This window comes from Delphinapterus leucas, chromosome 10 (assembly GCF_059928025.1).
Source record: "Delphinapterus leucas isolate spDelLeu-1000000601 "Yukka" chromosome 10, BTC_Dleu_Yukka2, whole genome shotgun sequence".
NCBI classification, from domain to species: Eukaryota; Metazoa; Chordata; class Mammalia; order Artiodactyla; family Monodontidae; genus Delphinapterus; species Delphinapterus leucas.
In genome coordinates, this window is record NC_143138.1 from 14,016,995 (window position 1) to 14,040,656 (window position 23,662).

General features: G+C 39.0%; 1 protein-coding gene across 8 annotated transcripts in view; it reads left to right on the forward strand.

The window, feature by feature from the left end:
* KDM1B (lysine demethylase 1B) overlaps positions 1–23,662 on the forward strand; it is a 62,911-nt gene that overhangs the window by 269 nt on the left and 38,980 nt on the right. For 2 of the 8 annotated variants that reach the window (XM_022586739.3, XM_089918389.1), the window contains exons 2-10: positions 207–250; positions 1,547–1,585; positions 3,414–3,513; positions 4,365–4,492; positions 5,587–5,676; positions 6,219–6,330; positions 9,123–9,239; positions 18,472–18,510; positions 21,788–21,992. In XM_022586739.3, coding sequence (XP_022442447.2) covers positions 3,427–3,513; positions 4,365–4,492; positions 5,587–5,676; positions 6,219–6,330; positions 9,123–9,239; positions 18,472–18,510; positions 21,788–21,992 — 778 coding nt within the window. In that variant the 5' untranslated portion in view covers positions 207–250; positions 1,547–1,585; positions 3,414–3,426. The other 6 variants (XM_089918390.1, XM_022586742.2, XM_022586741.2 and 3 more) reach the window with 6 other exon arrangements.

Genomic DNA, 23,662 nt, shown 5'->3' on the forward strand with positions numbered 1-23,662 from the left:
GCTCCTTGCCCGGGTGGGAGGCGGACCGGTGCCCTCGGGGCTATACCTCCTTCCCCGGATTGGTAGGGGGTGAGAGGTGGGGATCCCAGCCTGAGAAAGGGGGAATTCCCGGGCTGGGGTGTTGCAGCGACCGGGTTCCCCGGTTCATCGCGGTGCTGCGGGTTTCTCCTAACCCCCCCTCCCCGCAATATTTCCTTTCTGTACAGCGGTGCCTTCTCGCCGCGACTCCTTGCACGCCTCCAGCGCAAAGGTGAGCCCGGAGAGGCTGTTGCTTCGACTTCGGAGAAGAGACGAGAAAGCTTTTCAGAAAGCGTGGCTGCTGCATCTGGCACAGGGAACGTTGGGGCTCCCTCCTGGGGGCTGTCAGTGCCCTGTCACCTGGGGAGTACCTGCTGCGGGGAGTAGGCGGGGGACCTACAGTCCGGGAGTAGGAACTCCCTGGCTGTTCTTCCCAGCCGAGAGCGTGGCGCCGAGGAGCCGGCACGGCCTCGCAGGTGTTATTAGTTCGACTGCGGCGCCGCGACCACGCGTTGAGACGCGATCGGCATTGCCAGGTTTCTGGGGTAACTCCGCCGGGACCTGGGACCCCTAGGGGGCGGCCCGATTACGGTAGCTGTTAGTCAACAGCCTAGCAGCCGGCAGGTGAAAGAGGAAGGAATGGGCAGGCCCAGCTGTAATGAGTTGGGGTTCCGTGATCTGGAACCTAGCCAGCTGGAGGCCCAGCCCTCCCTCGGGAGAGCGTACGGGCGTCCATAGACCACTCCCTTTGGAGAGATCCGTCACTCCACCTGTGCACACACAACTCGAGGCTTTTACACTTTGGTTGGTTTTTTGGTGTTTTTTTTTTTAAACCTATTTTAGTAAAAGGAAAGCGAGTGGGAGGGACGGTTTCGTCAGGAGGTACAGGAGAAAATGACCATTAATAATTATCTTCCACGCAGAGAAAGTAGTCAACAAAGCATTCGGGCAATTGAACTGGATCCATATTTCGGAAAATTTGATTATTGTGGGTAGAATTTCAGGTGGCCCAAAGGGAAACTTTTGCTCTTTTTGTCTCTGAAGAAGTTTCTAGTATTTTGTCCAGTTTTGAGAAATTATGCTAACACCACTATAAATTTTTATTCCAACCTGGAGTTCTTTAGATTCATATTTTTATGAATTCTGTGTCTTTTAAAAAAGTTTTTTGAATAAGCTACTTCTGAAAAAATCCTGGGAATTATTAAAGTAGAAATCTAGACATTGATATGTTCACCTATATATTTATGCCCCCCCAACCATTTTTTTCTTTCTTTTGTCACATTGAAAGAAAACCAAAGCTATGAATTTAAAATTAGGAAGAAATATGCCTATAAAGTCATATTGAACCTGAAACAAATTGATCATACTTAACGTTAGGTGAGTTTATTAATTTGAAGAACCAGGTGGGAAAGCACTTCCAGTAAACTAATTTGTTTTAATGACACTTTTGATCATATTTCTAAGACTATATTTAAAAGCACAATTAACTGTAGTCCTTCCAACTTAAATATTTTTCCTCTATTTTAAGCCCCAAGAACCCAGCAACAGTGAAAATACAGAGATTACAGTAAGTGTCAAAAAAAGGATGAAGGTACATAACTGTTAATTGTATAATTAACTGAGACAAAATTACTGCCCTAAAAATCTTCAATCATATTTTTCCCAGACAACACAGATTTCTTAATGGCTTTTATAGCTAATGTTTTCATTTCCTGTTAACCATTTCTTGAATTACATATTTCTTCATTGCAATCAAATACATGTTTTTCAGTATACAATTGGGTTAAAATGTTTGATGAAATTTCCAGAATCTATGCTTTCTTTTGGGAGAGCTTTCTTTTGAGAGTGCTTTCTTGCCCAGGTAACACTTTAAAATGTTGCATGAACCTGATTTTATTTATGTCCCTAAACCCCACATTAGACTCAAATATTTTTGCTGCAATACTTAATGTATACTGTATACATGTTTACACATGCTTTAGTCATGGTCCATTTTATTAATAATGTGGGATATATGTTTTACATAAAAAGATTGGTTAGATTGGACAAAATTTTGAAAATGTGATCCAGAAAGCCTTCTCTGGGTATAAGTATAGGTAGACAGTAGTACTTTTAAAATCATTAGTTCTTTATCCAACTGTATAATGAGTGCTGTGGCACTAATGGCAGTTTTTTTTAATGGTTAAAGAACTGTAATGCATTTCAAAATATGCGTAAGGTATATTTGTTCACAACTAACATAATGGTTTTGAGAAAGTGAAGACTGAGTCAAAGAAAAACCATCCATAACATCGGTGTCAAGATTTCTCAAAGTTGTTATAGATGGCAGACTGAAAGTCTTCACACGTGATGTTAATAATCCATGAAAAATGCACTTATGAATGTTAGTGCAAACAATAGGATTACACTTTATAGTGAAACAATAGGACTACAGGCCCTTTAAAGCTTTTCCCCAAGATTAAGATCATATATGTGGGATTTATATCTTAAGATAAAAACACTTTTCCACTTTCCATTTTCTTATCCATAGGTATGTCCTGTTTATTTCTCATGCTATCGTTTTGTGTAAGTGTATGTGTGTGTAGTAAATATGGATCAGGGAAGGAGATGTGTGATAATTGTAGGATCCATACACTGTTGAGTACTTATACTAAACATTTTTCATTCCTTATCGAATTTAATTGAAAAAATACTAATATGATAATCATTCATGGTTTTATGCATTATTTTTCTTGTAGACTTTTGGTTCTTAATGTTTCTTTAACTGTGCTGTTATTAGACTAGTTTGAGAACTCATAAAATTTGTCCAGTGGAAGATATTAGTGACTATCTAACCCGGATTCCTATATTCAGTAGTGACTAGACAGTGTGCCTGAGATTTATTTGTTGGGTTTTATTGAGAAGGAATGAATGAGTGTTCTTTTTAAAGTATAATAAGAGAGCAAAATTCAGGAACTAAGAAGATGCAGTGAGATAGAGAGGAATATTACAAACAAAAATGAGATATTTTTACTCATTGAATTTTATAAACAGTAGTGTCAGTTGTTTATTGGTCATTCATGTGGTTACATTTTTATATGTAAATATACATACTACTAATGGATAACATTTACTGAGTACTTATACCAGGCCTGGTGCTTTAAATTAGTTATTTTACTTAATCTTCACACCAATGCTAGGATACACTCTGGCTGTGCCCATTTTATATATGAGAACACTGAGGTGTAGTCTTAGCGAGCTTAAGTAACTTGAAAGCAATAGCTTCACACTCAGGCCATCTGACTGCGGAACATACACTCTTACCAACTAAATTACATAATAACTTGACTCCAGAGTGTTGAAAGTATTAGCAGATGTTAATATGTAATGTTTGTTTGGTTTTTTTTTTTTTTCAGATTTTCTGATACAATGGCAACCCCACGGGGGAGGACAAAGAAAAAAGCACCTTTTGATCATTCTCCAGATAGCCTTCCTTTGAGGAGCTCCGGTAGGCAGGTATCACTCATTTGTTCATTCAATGCACCTGTTTTGAAAAACAGGCTACTGTGATTGGGACTGAAGAATTAGAGTTGATATAATTTCAGCCCTCAAGGGGCTTGCAGTCTAGTGGAGAAGTTCACCTTGGGACAATCAGTGTGATAAAGTGATAGAATGTAGGAAAAAAGTGTATCTGGCAGAGGGAACTGCGGGGATAAAAGGCGCAGAGTGTGAATCAGCATGGGGTGTTCAGAGAATCACAGCTGTAGGGTTGCCTCCAGGATATGAGCTGGGGCCAGATCATGCTTCGCTTGGTGTCATTCATAGGAATTTGGACCTCAGCTTGTAGTTGGTTGGGTGCTGTTAGCAGGTTACTTGCTGCCATCTCTCTTGTAGGACTTTTTTTTTTTTTAAAGAAAAATATTGAATGATGGAATTCTTTTTCTAGAATTTGTCTAATTTTTAAAATCTGTAATACTGAGAGGATATAACTGCTCTAAGTAAAGAAAAAAATCTTAATTTGAGAGTGGCTTTTATTTTTGATGGTGCAGCTTTTTAAAAATTTTTTAATTTTTTTATTGAAGTATAGTTGAAATAGCTTTTTCCTAAGAGAAGCTCATACGCATTTTCTCTACTCAGAGAGCTGTTGTCAAAGTGCTAGTTCTAAATTTCTAGCAAATTAGCGAGTTATTTGCACAGTGCAGTCTCAGGGAAATGGCTGTATCATCAACCCCTCCCCCACTGCCAGGATGCTGTTGATCTTCACGTTTAGAACTTCTAACGTGGAAGTGATGTCAGTAGTAAACCTCCCACCGCCTTTACCTTTGGCCCTGCCGGTGTACTCTTAACCTCAGCTGGTTCTTTCTCAGGTGAAGAAAAAGGCCACAGAGACGACAGACGAGGATGAAGATGGTGGGTCAGAGAAGAAGTACAGGAAATGCGAAAAAGCCGGCTGTACAGCCGCGTGTCCCGTGTGCTTTGCCAGCGCTTCTGAAAGGTCTGTTTAGATGGCGGGTCTTGGCCTCACCTTCCTGCGGGTGAGAGCCTTCATCCTCAAAGGTAGTCTTCCTGAAGATACATAGAGATACTTGTTATCCAACAACAGAGACATTGTCTGTCCATTTTGTATACAGCACGCCCAACTCTGCCAATCCGTGTCCTCCAGTCCCATCCACAATGGCTGTACCTCTGGTGGTAGGGGATGGCAGGGGGGACAGTTTGAGATGGGATGGGGGGTAAGAGGTGGGGGCAGAGGAGAGAGAACCTTGACCTCCCTGGAGAGACAAGTATACGCTTATTTCCCTGTGCTGCTTTTCTCCCTCATATAACATACCTTCTCCTCCAACAGATATATACAGGTCTCATTAAAGCTGTGTAGCTAACTGTACTCTTGCCATTCTTATTAGGATGACCCAAGCATAACCTTTTACTTCCAGAGAAAAATCTTCAGTTAACATTCAGTAAAACCTGGAAAACATATCCTGGGTTGTTTTGTTGTTGTTGTTTTTGGTTTTTTGTTTTGTTTTTTTAATCACAAAGAGGTGGTGGTGGTACTGTTCATAGTAGCATTATATTTCCTTCTTTGACTACATGATTGGCTGTGTGGTAGGTTGTATTTACTAGATTGCATGCTGGATGGTCCCATTCCAGCTGGCCAGATTCGTTCACTGTTTAGTATCGGGCCAGATGTTATCACTAAAGACCGCACTTCGCTCCTTCACTCCCATGCAGCAAGGCCACTGGCATCCCTTCTTTCATGTCTAAAACCCTATCATCACTCCGTGGAGTCTTGATAAAACTGCTAAGTCCCAGGCCCTTCTGATGGGTACCACTGATCTAAGTCCCTGTGTCCTAACCATGCACTGTTATGTATCAGTTGGCCTTTCCATTTCCCTTGTTGTAATCTGGTTGTTAGGATTCCCCTGTTATAATTCTGGTTGTTGTAATTCTGTCTGTTGGAGGTAAGGCAAAAGGGCTCCTAGGAGGTGCTTGATTAATTTTTTTTTAAACGATTTGATAAATGTTAAAAAAAAAAAAAACGAGAAGAAATGTTTATTCATTACCAAAGCTACCCGTTTTTGCTGTTTTCAGATGTGCCAAAAATGGCTACACATCCCGGTGGTATCACCTCTCCTGTGGGGAGCATTTCTGTAATGAATGCTTTGACCATTACTATAGAAGGTTTGTTCTGATAATTGTTTGAGGTTTCCGTGGTGGAAGGGATGGTGGCTTGGGTGGTGGAGGGTGTCAGATGGTTATGACTGAGCCCCCAGGCTTACTGAATTATTCCACTGTTTCAGCCACACCTGTGCTGACTACCGGTGGGCCAGGACTTTGATGCTGTAGTTTGCATGTGTGTACACTTATGTGTGTGCACACTCAGCGCTCAGAAAGCATCTGCTGTGAGACAGTTATTCTCCTTAGTTTGCAAATTCTGAAAAATCTAGGAGCTGCTTCTTCTGTGCCAATGCATGGGGGCAGAATGCAAAGATTAGGGGGAGGATGCTGACAACTAGAGGGTGCTGGACAGACAGGTAACCATCCCTTCTTGATAGTTTTAAGTACTAAAACTGATAGGAATGCCACCTGTTTTATGGGTGCCATGATAACTACCCCCCTCCTTAAAATATGGCTGGTTAAGTCCTTTATGTAAGATTTCTGCCACCTGTTTTGAAAACCTGAATAACTTATAGCTTGATATATTTATTTTTATTCTTTTTCAGCCATAAGGATGGATATGACAAATATACTACATGGAAAAAAATATGGACTAGCAATGGAAAAACTGAACCTAGCCCCAAGGCTTTCATGGCAGACCAGCAGCTTCCCTACTGGGTAAAGAAGATAACAACGCTTTACTGTTCTGTAAAGGATTTGTAGAGCTAAATGCAAGAGGAATGGATGAAAATACCAATTTTTAGGAAAGCTTTCTTTAATTACATTTATTCTTTCTGTAACTGTTAAAGCAAATCACATTTTTGATTTTTGTACAGAAATCACATAATTCAACCTATGGTGTAAAGAAGAAACTAAAGACTCATTACCAGCTGGTGATAGTCAGTGCTGTTTGGTGCATATCTCTCTCATCTTTTTTTCTATTCATGTTTTTCTGTGTATGTTTAAACACAATTTTATGCTTTATATACAAATCCTAATTAGGTTTAAAATCATACTTTGCATGTAAGTTTTTGCTAACTGAGTTTTTTTATTAATTTAACTTTATATCATTTTTCCATCTAGCCGTTCTTTGAAAACATATTTTAGCAATTGCATATATAATATAAATATAACATCATTTAATAAATGATTTGCTAATTTATTTAATATTACAGGTAATTTGAGCTTCTCTCTGCATACTTAAAAAATTTTTAATTGAAGTGAAATTCACATAACTTTAAAATTTATTTATTTTATTTATTTATTTTTGGCTGCATTGGGTCTTCATTGCTGCAAGTGGGCTTTCTCTAGTTGTGGCGAGGGGGGGCTACTCTTCATTGCAGTGCGCGTGCTTCTCGCTGTGGTGGCTTCTCTTGTTGTGGAGCACGGGCTCTAGAGCACAGGCTCAGTAGTTGTGGCACACGGGCTTAGTTGCTCCGTGGCATGTGGGATCTTCCTGGACCAGGGCTCGAACCCGTGTCCTCTGCTTTGGCAGGCAGATTCTTAACCACTGAGCCACCAGGGAAGTCCCCACATAACTTTCAATTCACAAAAAATTCACATAAAATTAACCATTTTCAAGTGTGCACCTCAATGGCATTTAGTACATTCACAGTGTTGTGCAACCACCACCTCTGTCTAACTCCAAAACATTTTCAGCGTCCACAAAGGAAGCCTGTGCCCATTCAGCAGTCACCTCCCATTCCTGCCTACCTCCAGCCCCTGGCAACCACTAATCTGCTTTCTGTCTTTATGGATTTACCATTTTGGATATTTTATATTAAGGAATCATGCAGTATGTGACCTTTCATATTTGACTTCTTTCACTTAACGTAGTGCACTTGAGAATCATCCTTGTGGTAGCATGTATTAGGACCGCATTCCTTTTCATGGGGGAATAATATTCCACTCTATGGATTTGCCACATTTTACTGATCCCTTCATCTGTTGATGGACATTTGGGTCATCTCTACCTTTTAGTTACTGCAAACAGTGCTGCTGTGAATATTTGTATACAAATATTTTTGAACATCTGTTTTCAGTTCTTCTGGGTACATTCCTAGGAATGAAATTGCTGGATCATAGTAAATCTATGTTTAACTTTTTGAGGAACTGATAACTCTTTTCCATAGCTAACTGATGCACCATCTCTCATTCCCACCAGCAATGTATGAGAGTTCAGATTTCTCCACATCCTCACCAACTCATGTTTACCAATTTTTTAAATTATAGCTGTCTTGGGGCTTCCCTGGTGGCGCAGTGGTTGAGAGTCCACCTGCTGATGCAGGGGACACGGGTTCATGCCCGCCACAACAGAGGCCCACATACCACAAAAATAAATAAATAAATAAATAATAAAAATTATAGCTGTCTTAGTGGGCGTGAAGTGGTATCTCATTGTGGTTTTAATTTGCATTTCCCTAATGACTAATGCATCTTTTCTTGTGCTTGCTGGCATTTGTATATCTTCTTTGGAGAAATGTCTATTCAAGTCTTTTGCCCATTTTTAAATTGGGTTGTTTGTCTTTTTGTTGTTGAATTGTGAGTGTTCTTTATCTATTCTGGATACTGGGCCCTGATCAGATAAGTGATTTGCAAATATTTTCTCCTATTCTTTAGGTTGTCTTTTCACTTCTTGATAGTGTCCTTTAGTGCACAGAAGTTTTAAATTTTGATGAAGTTCAATTTATCCATTTTTTCTTTTGATGCTTGTGCTTTTGGTGTCATATCTAAGAATCCACTGCCAAATCTGAGGTCATGAAGACTGACTCATATTTTCTTCTAAGAATTTGATCATTTTAGCTCTTTACATTAAGGTGTTTGATCCATTTTAAGTTTTGTATGTGTATTAAGTAGGGGCCCAACTTCATTCTTCTGCAGATGGATATCTGCATGCTTTTTTATTTTGGAATAATTTTAAATTTATAGAAAATTTACAAGGATAGTACAGAGTCCCTGTATATCCTTCACCCAGTTTCTCCTACTGTTATCACCTAACACACCAGGATTATATTTTGAACTAAGAACTTAACATTGGTGCAGTACTAATAAGTATATTACAGACTTATTTGGATTTCTTCAGTGTTTTCATCAGTGTCTTTTTACTGTTCCAGGATGCAATCCAGGATACCACATTGCTTTTAGTGTGATACTTTTTGACTACCTGCAACTAAATTTAACTCTGTTTCCTTAGGTTAGAGCTAGAAAGCCATTCTGACAACAGTACTAAGATCCCCTTTGCACTTCTGGGGGCCTGAGCTAGTATTGAATCACAAATTAGACTGATGGGGTAAAAGTGGATTTTATGGGTGGCGATGGCGCAAGGGGAAGAAAAGGTATTTACTTGGAAGTGCTGAACGGTTGTTGACCAAATCATGTGAAGAAGATGGCAAAGTGAGAGGTGGAAGATAGAAATGCTATAGCTCACGAGGTGCCAGCCCATTGATCTTGACTTCTTACTTTCCATCTAGGTTCAATGTACAAAACCTGAGTGTAGGAAATGGAGGCAACTTACCAAGGAAATCCAGCTGACTCCACAGATAGCAAGGACGTACCGATGTGGTATGAAACCAAATACTGCTGTTAAGGTATGATCTCTGTTGGTTTTCCTTCTGAATTAATTGATGTGTTAGTTTAGTTGTCAGTAAATAATAATGGTGTATATTTTTCAATAACTCCGTTGATCATTGTATCAGGATTATATTGTCCTACGCATAACAGAATCTCAACTACAATGGCTTAACCAATTAATAAGGCTTTTATTTTTCTCTCATTATAAGCAGTTTAGAAACAGGCAGTCCAGAGTTGGTGTAGGTATCCAAGGAAGTCTCCTTTTAGTTTCCAGTTCTGTCACAAGATCATTACTGCACTGTCAGCCATCATTCCAACTTCAAAGCAGAAAAGATGGGAAAGGCTGAGGTATTCCAAGCCAAGTCTCTCCCTCTTTTATTGGGAAACCAGGAGCTTTCCTGGAAGTTCCAGCAGTAGATTTCTATTTATAGCTCATTGGCCAGAATAGTATCATGCAGCTACTCTGAACAGCAATAGGGACCAAGGAAGAAAATATTTTATAACTGTTGCGTGTTTTATATTTTATAAAATATTTTATAACTGGAAGAAAATATTTTATAACAGAATCAAAATTAGGATCTTGTTAGTAAGGCAAAAAAGATATATATGTTTGGACTGTTAGCAGTCTTCCATAGTTGGTATAGTGTGCCTGTTTTGAGATTTGATAATTACTTGCGTTTAAAAATGTGTTAATTGCTTAAATGTGTTAAAGCACTCATCTACAAAATGTCTCTAGTTCCATCAGTACATTAAAGAATATTAGGAATCATTGTAATCTCAGAAGCAAGAGGCTTTCTTTTTTGAAAATTTTGATTTAATTCACATAGCATAAAATTCACCCTTTTAAAGTATGTAATTCAGTGGTTTGCTGTATATTCACAAAGATATGTGGTTATCATGAGCAAAATATTTTCTTTTTAAAGAAATGATGAAAAGCTCTATAAAGTTTATGATCAAGCTTTTAAAAGCCTGGGATTTAAGATACAAATATTATTAAAGTGACTCATAATTATTGTAAATATATTTGGAAGATTTTGCAAAGTGAAATGGTGAGAAAAAGGGTATGAACATTTAGGAGTTCTGTGTTTTATTGTTTTAAATTTTACACAGTTATTACATGAATATAATCTCGGGTTTAAAAAAAGTAAATTGAATATATGTATGTATATGTAAATATATACACACACATATAATTTACAAATAAAAAATGAAAGTGCCCCTTAACCATCTCTTCCTTCCCACCCTAATAGATAACCATTCTTAACGACTCATTTATCCTGCTAGAACTTTTTTGTGCTTTGATTATGTATTTATGGTAGGCACTTATTTTTGGCCGCGCCATGTGGCAGGTGGGATCTTAGTTCCCCCACCAGGAATCGAACCCGTGCCCCCTGCATTGGAGGCACGGAGCCCTAACCACTGGACCTCCAGGGTAGGCACATTTTTTTAAGGCACTTGATACAAATATCTAAAACTTTTTAAAGGTTTAAAGAACTACAGCTCAGAGTGATCATTTTGTCAAAACCTTACCTACACTGAGTGGTGATATTTTTAATAGATGTAAAATTACGTCTTGTTTTTAAAATTGAGGTATAATTACATATTGTAATTACATGCACAGATCTTAATTGAATTTCATTGAGTTTTGGATAATGTCCACACTATGTAGCCAGTACCCCAGTCAAGATACACGATGCTTCCACCACCCTAAAAAATTCCAGTCATTTCCTTCCCTCCCTCCAGAGGCAAACACTATTTAGACTGCCATACCCTAAACAGAGTTTTGCCTGCTCTTGAACTTTGTAAAATGGAATCAGTCAGTATATACTTTTTAGCGTTTGGTTTCTTTCACCGAGTAAAACAGCTTTTGAGATTCATCCATGTTCTTGCATGGATCAGTAGTTTTTTCCTTTTTATTGCTGAGCAGTGTTCCATTGTATGGATGTATCACAATTTGTTTATCCTCCTGTTGAAGGGCATTTGTGTTGTTTAAAATTTTTCCTATTATGAATAAATCTGTATGAACATTCTATGCAAGTGTTTTTGTGGACTTATGTTTTCATTTCTGAAGGGTAAATACACAGGAAATTGCTGAGTCATATGGTAAATTTATGTGTAAGAAACTACTAAATGGTTTTCCACAGTTGTTGTACGAACGAGACTACAACATTTGGAGGTGGTACTTTTTTTTTTTTTTTAATGTTAGCCATTCTAGTGGGTATGTATTGTTTTATCATTGTGGTTTTAAAATGCAATTCCCTGATGACTAGTGATGTGGAACATCTTTTCATGTGCTTATTGGCCATTCATAGTTCCTCTTTGGAGACATATCTGTCCAAGTCTCCTAAAAATTGGGTTTGTCTTGTCTTGTAGGAGTTCTTTATGTAATCTGGAAATGAGATATGTTATCTTGAATATTTTTCCCTGTCTTTGTCTTGCCTTTTCATTTTCTTAATAGATCCTTTGATGAGCAGTTTTTAAATTTTGCAGCCTAATGTATCCATTTTTTTTTTATGCTTAGAACTTTTTGTATTTTTTCTGCAAAATCATCGCAACTCTCAACTTGCACAGACAGTCTCCTATGTTTTCTTTGAGGAGGTTTATTATTTTAGCCTTTATATTTAGGACACTAGTCTATCTCAAGTTAATTTTTGGTTTTGATGTAGGATATGGGTCAAGATTCAAATTTTTTTCATATAAGTATCTAGTTGTCCAAAAGACAATTTTTTTCCCATTGAATTATTTTGGCAACATTATAAAAAAGTCAGCTGGCCATACCTGTAGCCAATTTCTGGACACTATTCCATTGATCTCTTTGTTTATCCTTAACCCAGTACCCTGCTGTCTTGATTATTGTATCTTTATAGTAACTCAGGTAGTATAAATTCCTCCAACTTTTTTTTTTCCAAGATTGTTTAGGCTATTTTAGGTCCTTACATTTCTATAAAAATTTTGTTATCAACTTGTCAGTATTTACAAAAACTTTTGGAATTTTGATTGGAATGGATTGAAGCTATAAATTATTTGAAGGAGAATTGACATCTTTACATTTTTTTGTCTTCTAATCCAGGGGTCAGCAAACTATGGCTCATGGGTCAAATCTGGCCCCCTCCACCTGTTTTTGTAAATAAAGTTTTATTGGAACACAGCCATACTCATTCATCATGTATTGTGTATGACTGCTTTCATACTACAATGGCAGAGTAGTTGCAACAGAGACCATGTGATCCACAGAAACTAAAATATCTACCATCTGGCCTTTTAAAGAAAAGGTTTCCCCAAATGTATGGGCACAAAGTGGGGAGCAAGGGGACGGTGGTGGTGGTAGGATGAGTTGGGAGATTGGGGTTGACATATATACACTAATATGTATAAAATAGGTAACTAATAAGAACCTGCTGTATAAAAAAAATAAAATGAAATTCAAAAAAATAAATAAATAAAAGGTTTCCCGACCCCTGTTCTGACCTATGGGTGTGGTCTGTCTCTCCATCTTTTCAGGGTCTTTAATTTCTCCCAACAGTGTTTTCTAGTTTTCACCGAGAATGTATTCTGTTAAATTTATTTCTAGATACTTATTTTTTCTGTGATTGTAAGTAGAATTTATTTTTAACTTTTCAAGTTGTTTGTTGCAGTTATATCGAAATACAATTTAATTTTGCATATTGACTTTATACCCAGAAACTTTGTTGACTTCATTTTAAATTCCATTTATATTTTTGTAGATTTTTTTGTTGGGAGGAATTCTACAATATCAACTGTGAATAAAGACTGTTTTGCTTTTTTAAAAAACTATCCTTTTGCTCATTTTTTTCCCTTACCTTATTGCATTGGTCAGGACCACCAGTACAGAGCTGAATAGAAGTGGAAGAGCAGGCTTCCTTGCCTTGTTCCTGACCTTAGGAGTGATGTGTTCAGTGTTTTATCATCATGTGTAATGTTGGCTGTGGCTTTTCACAAATGCCCTTTATCAGATTGAGGAAGTTCCTTTGTATTCCCAGTTTGCTGAGAACTTTTTATTATGAAAGGATGTTAGATTTTTTTCAGATACTTTTTCTGTATCTTTTATGATGATCATACAGTTTTTCTCCTTTAATCTGTTAATGTGGTGAATTACACTGATTATTGAATGTTGAAGCAACCTTGCATTCCTGGGGGAAAAAAATTCCACTTGTTCTCAATGTATTATCCTTTCATTGTGTTGGATTCAGTTTCCTAATATTTTGTTAAGGATTTTGTATCTGTGTTCATGAGGTTTAGTCTCTGTCATTTTCTTTTCTTGTAATGTTCTTGTCAGGTTCTTCTGTCAGAGTTACACTGGCTTCATAAAATGAAATGAGAAGTATATCTTCCTTCTCTATTACTGAAAAGTTTGTGGGTGGTTAATATTATTTCTTATTTCGTGTTTGGTACAATTCACTAGTGAAGCCATTTGGACCAATTTTCTTTGTGAGAAGTTTTGAAATTACAAATTCAGTTTCAATAACAGATACGTAGCTACTTAGGTGGTTTATTCTATCCATTTTAGAACATGGTGTTTTTCAAGAAATTTGTTTCATCTACATTGTCAAGTTTGTTAGCTTAAAGCTGTTTGCAGTGTTCTCTTAATTCTCCTTTTAATGCCACTGGTATTTATGGTGGAATCCTTTTATTGTTGATATTGGTGATTTGGGAGTGAAGAGTGGAAAGCGTTGATCTTTCAGGGTCAGGGGTCAGGGTCCCGGAATTAACAAATCCTGTTCTAAAACCTTTCAGTTTAGCCCTAAATTGATTCTTGAGCTCAGCCTCCAGAGTAGAAGACCTCTCTGAGGGATAGAAGAGAAAAAAATGGGAGGGGGCTTACCCCGAGGGAATGGGTAATTGATTTTCCAGACTGAGTGGGCACACCAAAGGAAACTGGGGTTTGAGTGGTGAAGGGACCGTGAGCTTGTGTGGTGAAGGGGAGCATGTCCAGCTGGCGGGAACAATATGGTTGCACTGAACTTAACCAGCACCTGTGCTCCAGATTACTTCTCAAGGGAAAAGTAGACTCAGTGGCATGTTATTATAACATTTGAAGAAGAGTTCAGCCAAGGAACAGTCAAAAATAGCAGACCGTTTTAATAGATACTAGCCTTTGGGTCATTTTCACTCAACCTATTTCTGTGAAGTTTCTGAACAGTTCCAAAAATATATATATTGGAATATTTGCATACTAATGTTACCTTACTAAATATTAGGTGTGATTTTTATATTAAAAGTTCACATTAAAATCATTTTGTACTGTGCTTTGACTAGCTTTGGTTTAACCACTGTTTAGAGTTATCCATAATCTCTCTTTTTCACTTGCAGATAATTGAATCTAACTTTGACTTCATCTCTACTAATTGTTCAGATTATCCATGTTGCTTTTTTTGATTACTTGATTTTTCTTCAGGTGTGTCATTTACAATTTCTTCAATTTATGTTTTTTTTTTTTTTTTTTTTTTTTGTGGTACACGGGCCTCTCCCTGTTGTGGCCTCTCCCATTGCGGAGCACAGGCTCCGGACGCGCAGGCTCAGCGGCCATGGCTCACGGGCCCAGCCGCTCCGCGGCATGGGGGATCCTCCCAGACCGGGGCATGAACCCACATCCCCTGCATCGGCAGGCGGACTCTCAACCACTGCGCCACCAGGGAAGCCCCTATGTAGTTTTTGAAAAGTCTGTTTTCTTTAGAATGAGTTTGTTTTCAGACAAATGATATTTGTTTATCATTGAAAAATTCAAGCAATATAGAAAAAAAGATTTAAAAAATTCATGCAGTCATCATCATGAAATAACCATTATTAAATGAGATTCATTCAAGAGAATTCATGCACGTATACAAGGAGAAAGCCTGGCAGATAGATAACTTCATATTAAGGAGGAGTGCTGTATATGCTTGCTTTATGTAAAATGATTCAGTTCAATACAACATAATTTAAAGTAAGTAAAAGAAGCCAAAGTGAAATATGAAATTGCTGGACATAGGACAGTTATTTCTTCATCTCAAGAAATAGTAGTTTCTAAAAACTCCCTAAAAGATTAAGAAAATACATGATGAGGATAAGTTGGAATCGCTCTAGCTTTTTAACAAAATTGCATGTTTCAATTTTAGGTTGTATCAGTTGACACCCTGCTAAGACAGAGGGAAAAGTAAATGACACCATACTTCAGCCCACCTCCCCTTTTTCTCTCTCCCATTTTTGTTAGGGTTTTGCTGTTTTGTGTTAGTTTAGTTTGCTCTGTTGGAATATCACTTTTTTTCTATGACCATATCCCATTCATTGTTTACTCTTGCACTTATATGCAATTACTGCTGCCCACAATTTCTGTTACTACAGTTCCTTCTATCCCATTATTTTGATTCATCACCTGCTTGGATGTATTTTAACATCAAGTACTTTTTTCCAGGAGAGCTCTGAGGTGCCAGAGTCCTTGTTTTTGAAAAACTTAAATGCCTTTCTCTTCTTCCATCCATCTTCAAGTTGAAGACTTTATGATCTTCTTAGATCCCAGCCTCTAAGGATGGTATCACATCTTTTAAATCTCCTCCCCCACCCCCGCCCAAGAAATCCTCCTTTGAGACTCTCCTGCTCCATTGCGATTGATTACCACCCAGAGCCTGAACTTTTGAAATATTTATTTAAAGTGTGTTTATTGACCCAGAGTCCTTTTGGTTTTCAGTTTGATCTTCTGTCAAGGACAAAGTCTGGAAAGATTTATTTGTAGAACAGCATTAAAAAGAATTGTAGCAAACAACACACACTGTTTTGGAGCTTTTTGTCATTTAATATTTCTTAAAGATGCTTCTTAAAGATCTTTACGTACGCTTCAGTATGTAAAGATCTCTTTCTCTTTAAAGACTGTGTAGTAAATAGTCCACTGAATGGATATGTCATGATGAATTTGGTGTGACTGAAGGGCATTTAGGTGACTTTTAAACATTTACCGTTAGTGAGAGTGCTGTAATGAATAGCTTTGTATCTGTGCTATTTTTCAGTGTATTTGTAGTATCAGTTCCTAGAAATAAAATTGCTGTGTCAGAGTATATCCAGTTTTTTGTTTGTTTATTTTTTTTTAAATATTATTTATTTATTTTTGGCATTGGGTCTTAGTTGTGGCGCACGGGATCTTTCATTGCGGCACGCAGGCTCTTCTTTGTGGCGTACGGGCTTCTCGGGCTTCTCTCTAGTTGTGGTGTGCGGGCTCCAGAGCGCGTGGGCTCTGTAGTTGTGGTGTGCAGGCTCAGTAGTTGCCCCGCACAGGCTCAGCTGCCCCGCAGAACGTGGGATCTTGGCTCCCCGACTAGGGATCGAACCCGTGTCCCCTGCATTGAAAGGTGGATTCTTAACCACTGGACCACCAGGGAAGTCCCTATCCAGTTGTTTTTAATATGAAATAATTTTTAGACCCAAAAGAGTATTTATAACTTGTGTGTGAGGAATAAAGGATGAAGGTGAACACTCACTGTGTGCCCCCCAACCTGGTTTTAGAAACAGAGCGTTACCAGTGCTTCTGCAACTCCCTGGGTTCCCCCCAGTATTTTTCTTCCTCTGCCTCTCCTACAAGAGCAAGCAGTATTTCGCATTCTGTATTCATTTTTCCTCTGCTTTTTGTTACAGAGTTGATAAATATGTATGACACTCTAAATAACATGTAAAGTTTTGCATATTTTTATATTGGTTGTAAATTGTATCCTATTGTGCGTATTCCTCTGCAGCTTTGTTCTCTTACTTAACGTTGAGGTTTTTCAGCTGCATCCATGTTGATGCCTGCAGGTCTGGTTCATTCATTTTCCCTGCTGTGTAGTTTTGCGTTGTGTCAATCTACCCCAACATGTCTATTCTCCTGTTCATAGGTGTGAGGGTTGTTTCTGGTTTGGGGCTGCTACACACAGCGCTCTGTGAGCATTCTTGCACGTCTCTCCTAGTGCATGCACACATGCAAGAGTTTCTCTGGAATATATTCCAAGGGCCAGATTTCCCAGGCCATATGGTATGCCAGTCTTCAGTTTATTTAGGTAACTTTTTTTCATTGAAATATCACATACAAACAGAAAATGGACAAGCCAAAATGCATAGCTCAGTGAATTTTCAGAGTCCCCATTTAGCCAGCTCCCAGTAAAGAAACTGAACACTTACCAACCCCTCAGAAGCCCCCTTGCACCCCTTTTCACTCACAGAGTCCATCCCTTGCCTCCCCAGAGTAACTACCTACTAACTCTTCTCCCCCATGCAAGTACTAACCAGGCCCACCCCTGCTTAGCTTCTGAGACCAGAGAGACTAGGCACATCCAGGGTGGTACGGCTGTGGATCTCTACTTACCCCTCTGACTTAACAACACTATGGCTGTTTTGCTTGCTTTTGAGCTTCATGTAAATGGAGTCAGATAGTATGTATGCTCTTGGGTCTGGCTTCTTTCGCTCACCATCATGTTTGTGAGGGGCATCCATGTTGTAACATGTAGCTGTAGTTTATTCTCTTGACTATAATACAGTTTATTTCTCCATTCTACTCTCGATGGACTTCTGGGTTGTGTTTATCTTCTGTCTCTTAAAAACAGTGCTCCTTTGAACATTTTCTAATCCTTCTCTTGGTACACATGGATGAGGGTCTCTCTAGAAAATACAGGTGTGCCCTGTTTTATTGTGCTTTGCTTTTTTGCGCTTCGCAGATATGCATTTTTTTTTACAAATTGAAGGTTTGTGGCAACCCTGCATTGACGGTTAACATTTTTAGCAATAAAGTATTTTCCAATTAAAGTATGTATGGTAATTTTTTTTGCTATTGCACACTTAGTAAACTACAGCATAGTGTAAACATAACTTTTATATGCACTGAGAAACCAAAAAATTCGTTTGAGTCACTTTTATTGCAATATTTGCTTTATTGCAATGGTTGGTCTGGAGCTGAACCCACAGTGTCTCTGAGGTATGTCTGTATAGCAAGGCTGGAATTGCTGGGCATAGATACAAGATAATGCCAAATTATCATGCATTTAAAAGTTTCGTATTTTGTCAAACTGTTCTCCAGAGTGGTTACATTCTTTTAGATTTCCACCCAGGACATCTTTACAAGAGAGGCTGTCTTCCCCGCACCCTCACTCATGTGGTGTTTTATCACACTTTTTTTTTTTTTTTACCAGTCTAATCAGTGAAAAGGGGTATCTTATTGAAGGTAATTGACACTTAAGACTATATTTTATAATTAAACCTAATTAATGCTTGTTTTTTGTATTGTTTTTGCAGCCTGAGACCTCAGATCATTGTTCCCTTCCAGAGGATCTCGTGAGTATTTCTGCATGTTCTAGCCTAGAGTGCGTCATGCCTTCAGTGATAAGTGCTATAAGTAAATGACAGTAACAGTTTTATGAGTATCTCTCTTTTTTTGGTTGCTGATCCAAGGGGTTTTTATCTAACAGGATAACATGATGAAAATGCTAGCAATAGTGGTATTGTGGGTGATCCTCTCCCAACTTAAAAAAAAAAAACTAAAATGTTATTGCTCTATGTTAAAAGGAAACAAAAAGGAAGAAACGGACACCTTGCCTTCCTACAGGGACCAGACTTGTTATACTTGTTTTTCAAGGGCGACTTTATGACCTTCTCTCCACTTGAATCGTTCCAGGAAGAGAACAAGATGCCCATAATTTGATGGTCTTGGCCCAGATTCAGCTGTGAGAGTGTTTTTGTGTATTCTGACCTCAGCATAACTGCTTTGTCCCATCCCTGCCCAGATGTGGAAGGGGAAGCAGCTGGCAGAGCCTCATCACATTTCATCTGTCTTAGGAAACTTTGCCACCTGAGCTGGCCGATTTTGCCACATAGCTAGATCCAATAGCTGTTTCAGAAAATGATTTTTTAAAATTCTGAGTTTCTGAGTTATTCTGCATTACAGCGATCCAGGATAGTTTGTAGTTTTTCTAGATGTCTGAAACCCAGGGACTGTGACTGATGTTTAGGCAAAGGGACAATTGACACCTAGCATATCTATTCTGTTACATAAAGGGCTGTGTGAGATGCCTGCGCGTGTGCGTGCTTGCGCACACAGACACATTAAAAAAATAAAAACAGTTGTACCGTCAAACATTTCCATAGTAAAGCAGTGGCCTAAATAATTTCTGGATTTAGGGTACACAGGATGACATTACAGAAAAAAAGGAAAAAAATAACCTTAAATACAATTACAAATACCTTAAGAATATTTCCCCTAGTATTCAGACCATTTTGCGCACAAGGAGTCTGAACTTTAGGACAGAGGCCATATTCTTGGGATCTAAGAACTTTAAAAAGCTTGAAAGAGTCCCTGGATATTCATCTGCCCGTTATTTATTTTTGTCTTTGGTTAAGAAAGAGTCCGGAGCAGGTTTATAGCCATGTCACCTATACCTGCTACGCTTTTTCTATTCATACGGATTCTGGGGTTACCTTTAAAGCAGTTTCTAAATTTTGAGTGCCTTTATTAGTTTCCTAGGGCTGCTGGGACAAATTGCCACCATCTGGGGGGCTTAAAGCAACAGAAGGTTATTGTCTCATAGTTCCAGAGGCTATAAGTCTGAAATTAGGGTGTTAGCAGGGCCGTGTTCCCACTGAAGTCTCTAGGGGAGGATTCTTCCTTGCCTTTTCCAGCTCTGGCATTGCCAGCAATCCCTGGCATTCCTTGGCTTATAGCCATGTCACTCCAATCTCTGTTCCATCTTCACATGACCTTTTTCCTCTTGTGCGTCTCCCAGTCCCTGTGTCTCTTCTCTTCTTATAAGGACACATTAGAGTGAATTTAGGGTTCACTCTACTACAGTGTGACAAATTACATCAGCAAAGACCTTGTTTCCAAATAAGGTCACATTCTGAGGTTCTGGGTAGACGTGAATTTGGGGAGACAACTTTTTAACCGAGTGTAGTGGGCATTTCATTAAATATGCTAATAGACTGACTGTATCCAGCACAGTTTCTTCAGTGGTATGTGTATTAAAAGCGAGAGTGGAACATTTGATGGCATATCGACAAAATTATAGTCAGGTGTCCCAGAATGGTAAGTGTGCTAACACACTCGGAATAGCAAGACCACGTGTTTGTTTACCAGTCATTGAGTTTCTCCTACGCTAAGCCAGAGGCTGGTTGGCGCGCCCTCAGGTGGGCTTCCAAGGAGAAGAAAGCCTGGGGCAGGTAGCAATGGCAGGGTCTCTCTTGGGTCCTGACTTAATTTCCCAACACAGCTGCAAGGCCCAGGAAGTGGATTAGAATGGGAAGCGCTTGGGTATGTGGTTTGTTTTTGTTTTTTCCTCCCTTTTTTTTGGTTGGTTTACTTTATTTTATTTTGGGGGGTTCTTGTTTTTTTAAGGCATCTACATTCTGCCCTCTTTGGTCCATTTCGAGTGTCAGGATCTGAACACCCAGTTTTACTCTGTCTGAGCCAGGAAGGGGGTCCATAGAGGCAGCCCTGGTGTGTTGGAGAAGGAACTGAAGCTTTCCTTCTTTTTGGTCCAGCACAGGCTGCTCAAGGGTAGCCAAACCTAAAACAAGCCTTGAGGACAAAGATTGCAAACTGAAAAGCCTTCACGGGCCGGGCAAGTAAAATAAATGTGTGTAGCAGCTGGGAGTAACTTATGGGGGGTGTTAGGGTTTGTAGTAAGCCGAAAAATGCTTGCCCCAGATTTGGACTTTGAAGGGCAAATAAAATGCATCTTGAGATCACAAACCCCTGCTTGATGGCAAGTGGCATTTGCGTGGAGCCTGGATAACTAGCATCAGAGGGTCCCTGAGCCCAGAGTTCTCCTCTATCAGGCTCCTAGAGTTCCTGGAGTGTACATTCAAGATCATGTGTAGCAAAGGCTGCCTAACATAGGGTATGTGGCAGTTTCGCTTTAGAAGCCAGGTAAATTTTATTTTTATCACAATAGTTAGTCATCACAGGGCTGCTTTGATCGAATGACTCTGTATGTTAAATCAGCCCTGGAATATGATCACATATTTTAAGACTGAAAATAGCTTTTTCAATTCAGTCCTACATGGAGCATTTTATTTTGATGATTGTCATGTACTTCTCCCTCTGAAGTTTTTTTAGTAGCCTCTGGCAAAAAGCAGTACTGTTTGGACTGCTACTCCAGAGAATAGTTTTTTCTGCTGAATTTTGTAATTTCAGTTATCTTTAGATCCTCAGTTAAAAGGGAGAAGGGATGGGTGATAAATGATTACGGAACAGAAATAAGTTTCTCATGTCAGACTCAAACAAACCTGGGCTTGCGGTATAGTCAGTGGGGGTAGCTTTAAGACTTACCTGGTGTTGGGGTTTTTTGAGGGAGGGAAAGGGGGAGGCCGTTGCTGAAGATCTGAAAAAACTCGGCCTAGGAAACATTCTCTCCAGGTCTCATCAGGCATTTTTTGTTTCTGAATCTTCCTGTGCAGAACTCTGGTCTAGGACTATGGAATGGGAGAAGGCAGAGTAGAAGGGTTAAGGATGAATGAGAATGGATGACACGACGAGAACCATCTGTCCTTGGCCGACTCTGCATGTACATTTCTTGGTTGCCATTGTCCCTCTTCGTTTTGCTCTGCCCCCTTGCAGAGAGTGTCGGAAGTTTCCAACCATTGGTGGTACTCCATGCTCATCCTACCTCCTTTGCTGAAAGATAGCGTGGCAGCACCCCTGCTCTCTGCCTACTACCCCGACTGCGTTGGCATGAGCCCGTCCTGCACCAGTACGCACCGCGCAGCCAACGACGCCAGTCCTGGGAAGCTGGAACACTCCAAGGCAGTCCCCTGTGTGCTGGGTGAGAGCTGGTCCTGGCCCTCCCCGCTTTCCCTCCTCCCTCCGCCCTTGCCCTGGAAATAAGTGGGTGAGCAGAACGGAAAAGATTTTTTTTTTTAATGTGTGCAGCTTGCTACAAAGCACCTCATTATTTCATGGATCTGGTTTCACTGTGGATCACTCGTATCATTTGTATATATTGGACAGTTAACTTTGCCCTCAGTCAGTGGGAAAGCCGTAACACTTGTCCAGGAATCATGCCTACGGAGTTCAATGAGCATTTCTTTGAAAGTTGGATAGCTGCAATAATTTGATGATAACACCTCCTCACCCTGACATGCCAGAAGAAAGTTTTGACCCTCTGAGCCACCCTTCTTTTTTCTCCCCGAGTCTTTCTGCTTCTAATTATGCCATTGCTAATCTCAGCCAAACAACCCACTCTTGGAAAAACTTCAGGTCAAGGCAGGCAGACTGATAACCATTTACTTTAAAGGGATCTTTAAAATTCTCCGTCAGAATTCTTGGTGTACAAGCAAGAATTGTAGATCATCTCCAGCACACTGACAAACTTCATCTTTGATGGTGCAAGTAGGTTTTGACATTGTAGCCCTATCTTAAGGTTTTCAACTAATAACCCTGGGCCCTCTAAAAATGCAGGTGTGGTCAAAATCAAAGCTGAAGTGATAAATCCCAGTGTTAATGAAGGAGGAATAAAACAGGCAACTCAGATACCACTAGTGTATACATTTATGAAGGACAATTTGGCAGCATGAATCAAAAACCTTAAAATAGATGTTCTTTGGATGTAGGAATTTATCCTAAATAAATTATCAAAGATTATCAAAAGTAAGTCCAAAGATTTGTGTGGCATTGTTTATAATAGTGAAGTAATTGGATGAAATTTAAGTGCCCAGCAATAGGGCAGTGGTTAAATAATAAACAGGAGAATATTATATGTCCATTGAAGTCATATTTAATGACATGGGACACTGTTCTTGAAAAGCAGGTAGGAAAAACAGCCTTTTTGTTGCATTTTTTTCTGGCTTTGTAAGAAAAAATATCAGTTATATTTATATTCTCTATTCATAGAAACAGAACCAAGGTTAGACTATACTCCTAAATGTTAACACCGCTCAAGGATTATCAGTAGTTAGTGATTGTTATTTACTTCTATGAACCTATTAATTTTATAATCAGAAAAATTCCAATGAAAGTTGCTTTTAAGATATATTTCCATGGGGACTTGGCATTCAGTTGGGCTTGGAATTTTGGTCTTGCAAGATGGAGATGTTCTGGAGATCTGTTGGAAAACAAAGTGAGTATACTGAACACTACTGAATGGTAACACTCAAACATGATTAAGATGGTAAATTTTATGGCACGTGTTTTTTTTAACCACAGTAAAAAATTTAAAAAAAAATTTCCAGACTTCCCTGGTCTGTGGTCCAGTGGTTAAGACTCTGTCCTTCCAATGCAGGGGACACAGGTTTGATCCCTGGTCGGGGAACTAGATCCCACATGCCATGTGGCGTGGCCAAAAAATTAAAAAAAAAAAAAATTTCCATGCCACAGAAATTGAATTTTTGAAGAACGAATGGGAAAAAAAAATTGTTTAATTCACGCCTATTTTGTCTAACTGGACAGAGGAAGTGGAAATGTTTATGTAGGACAGACTGGGGAGCTTGTCTAGGC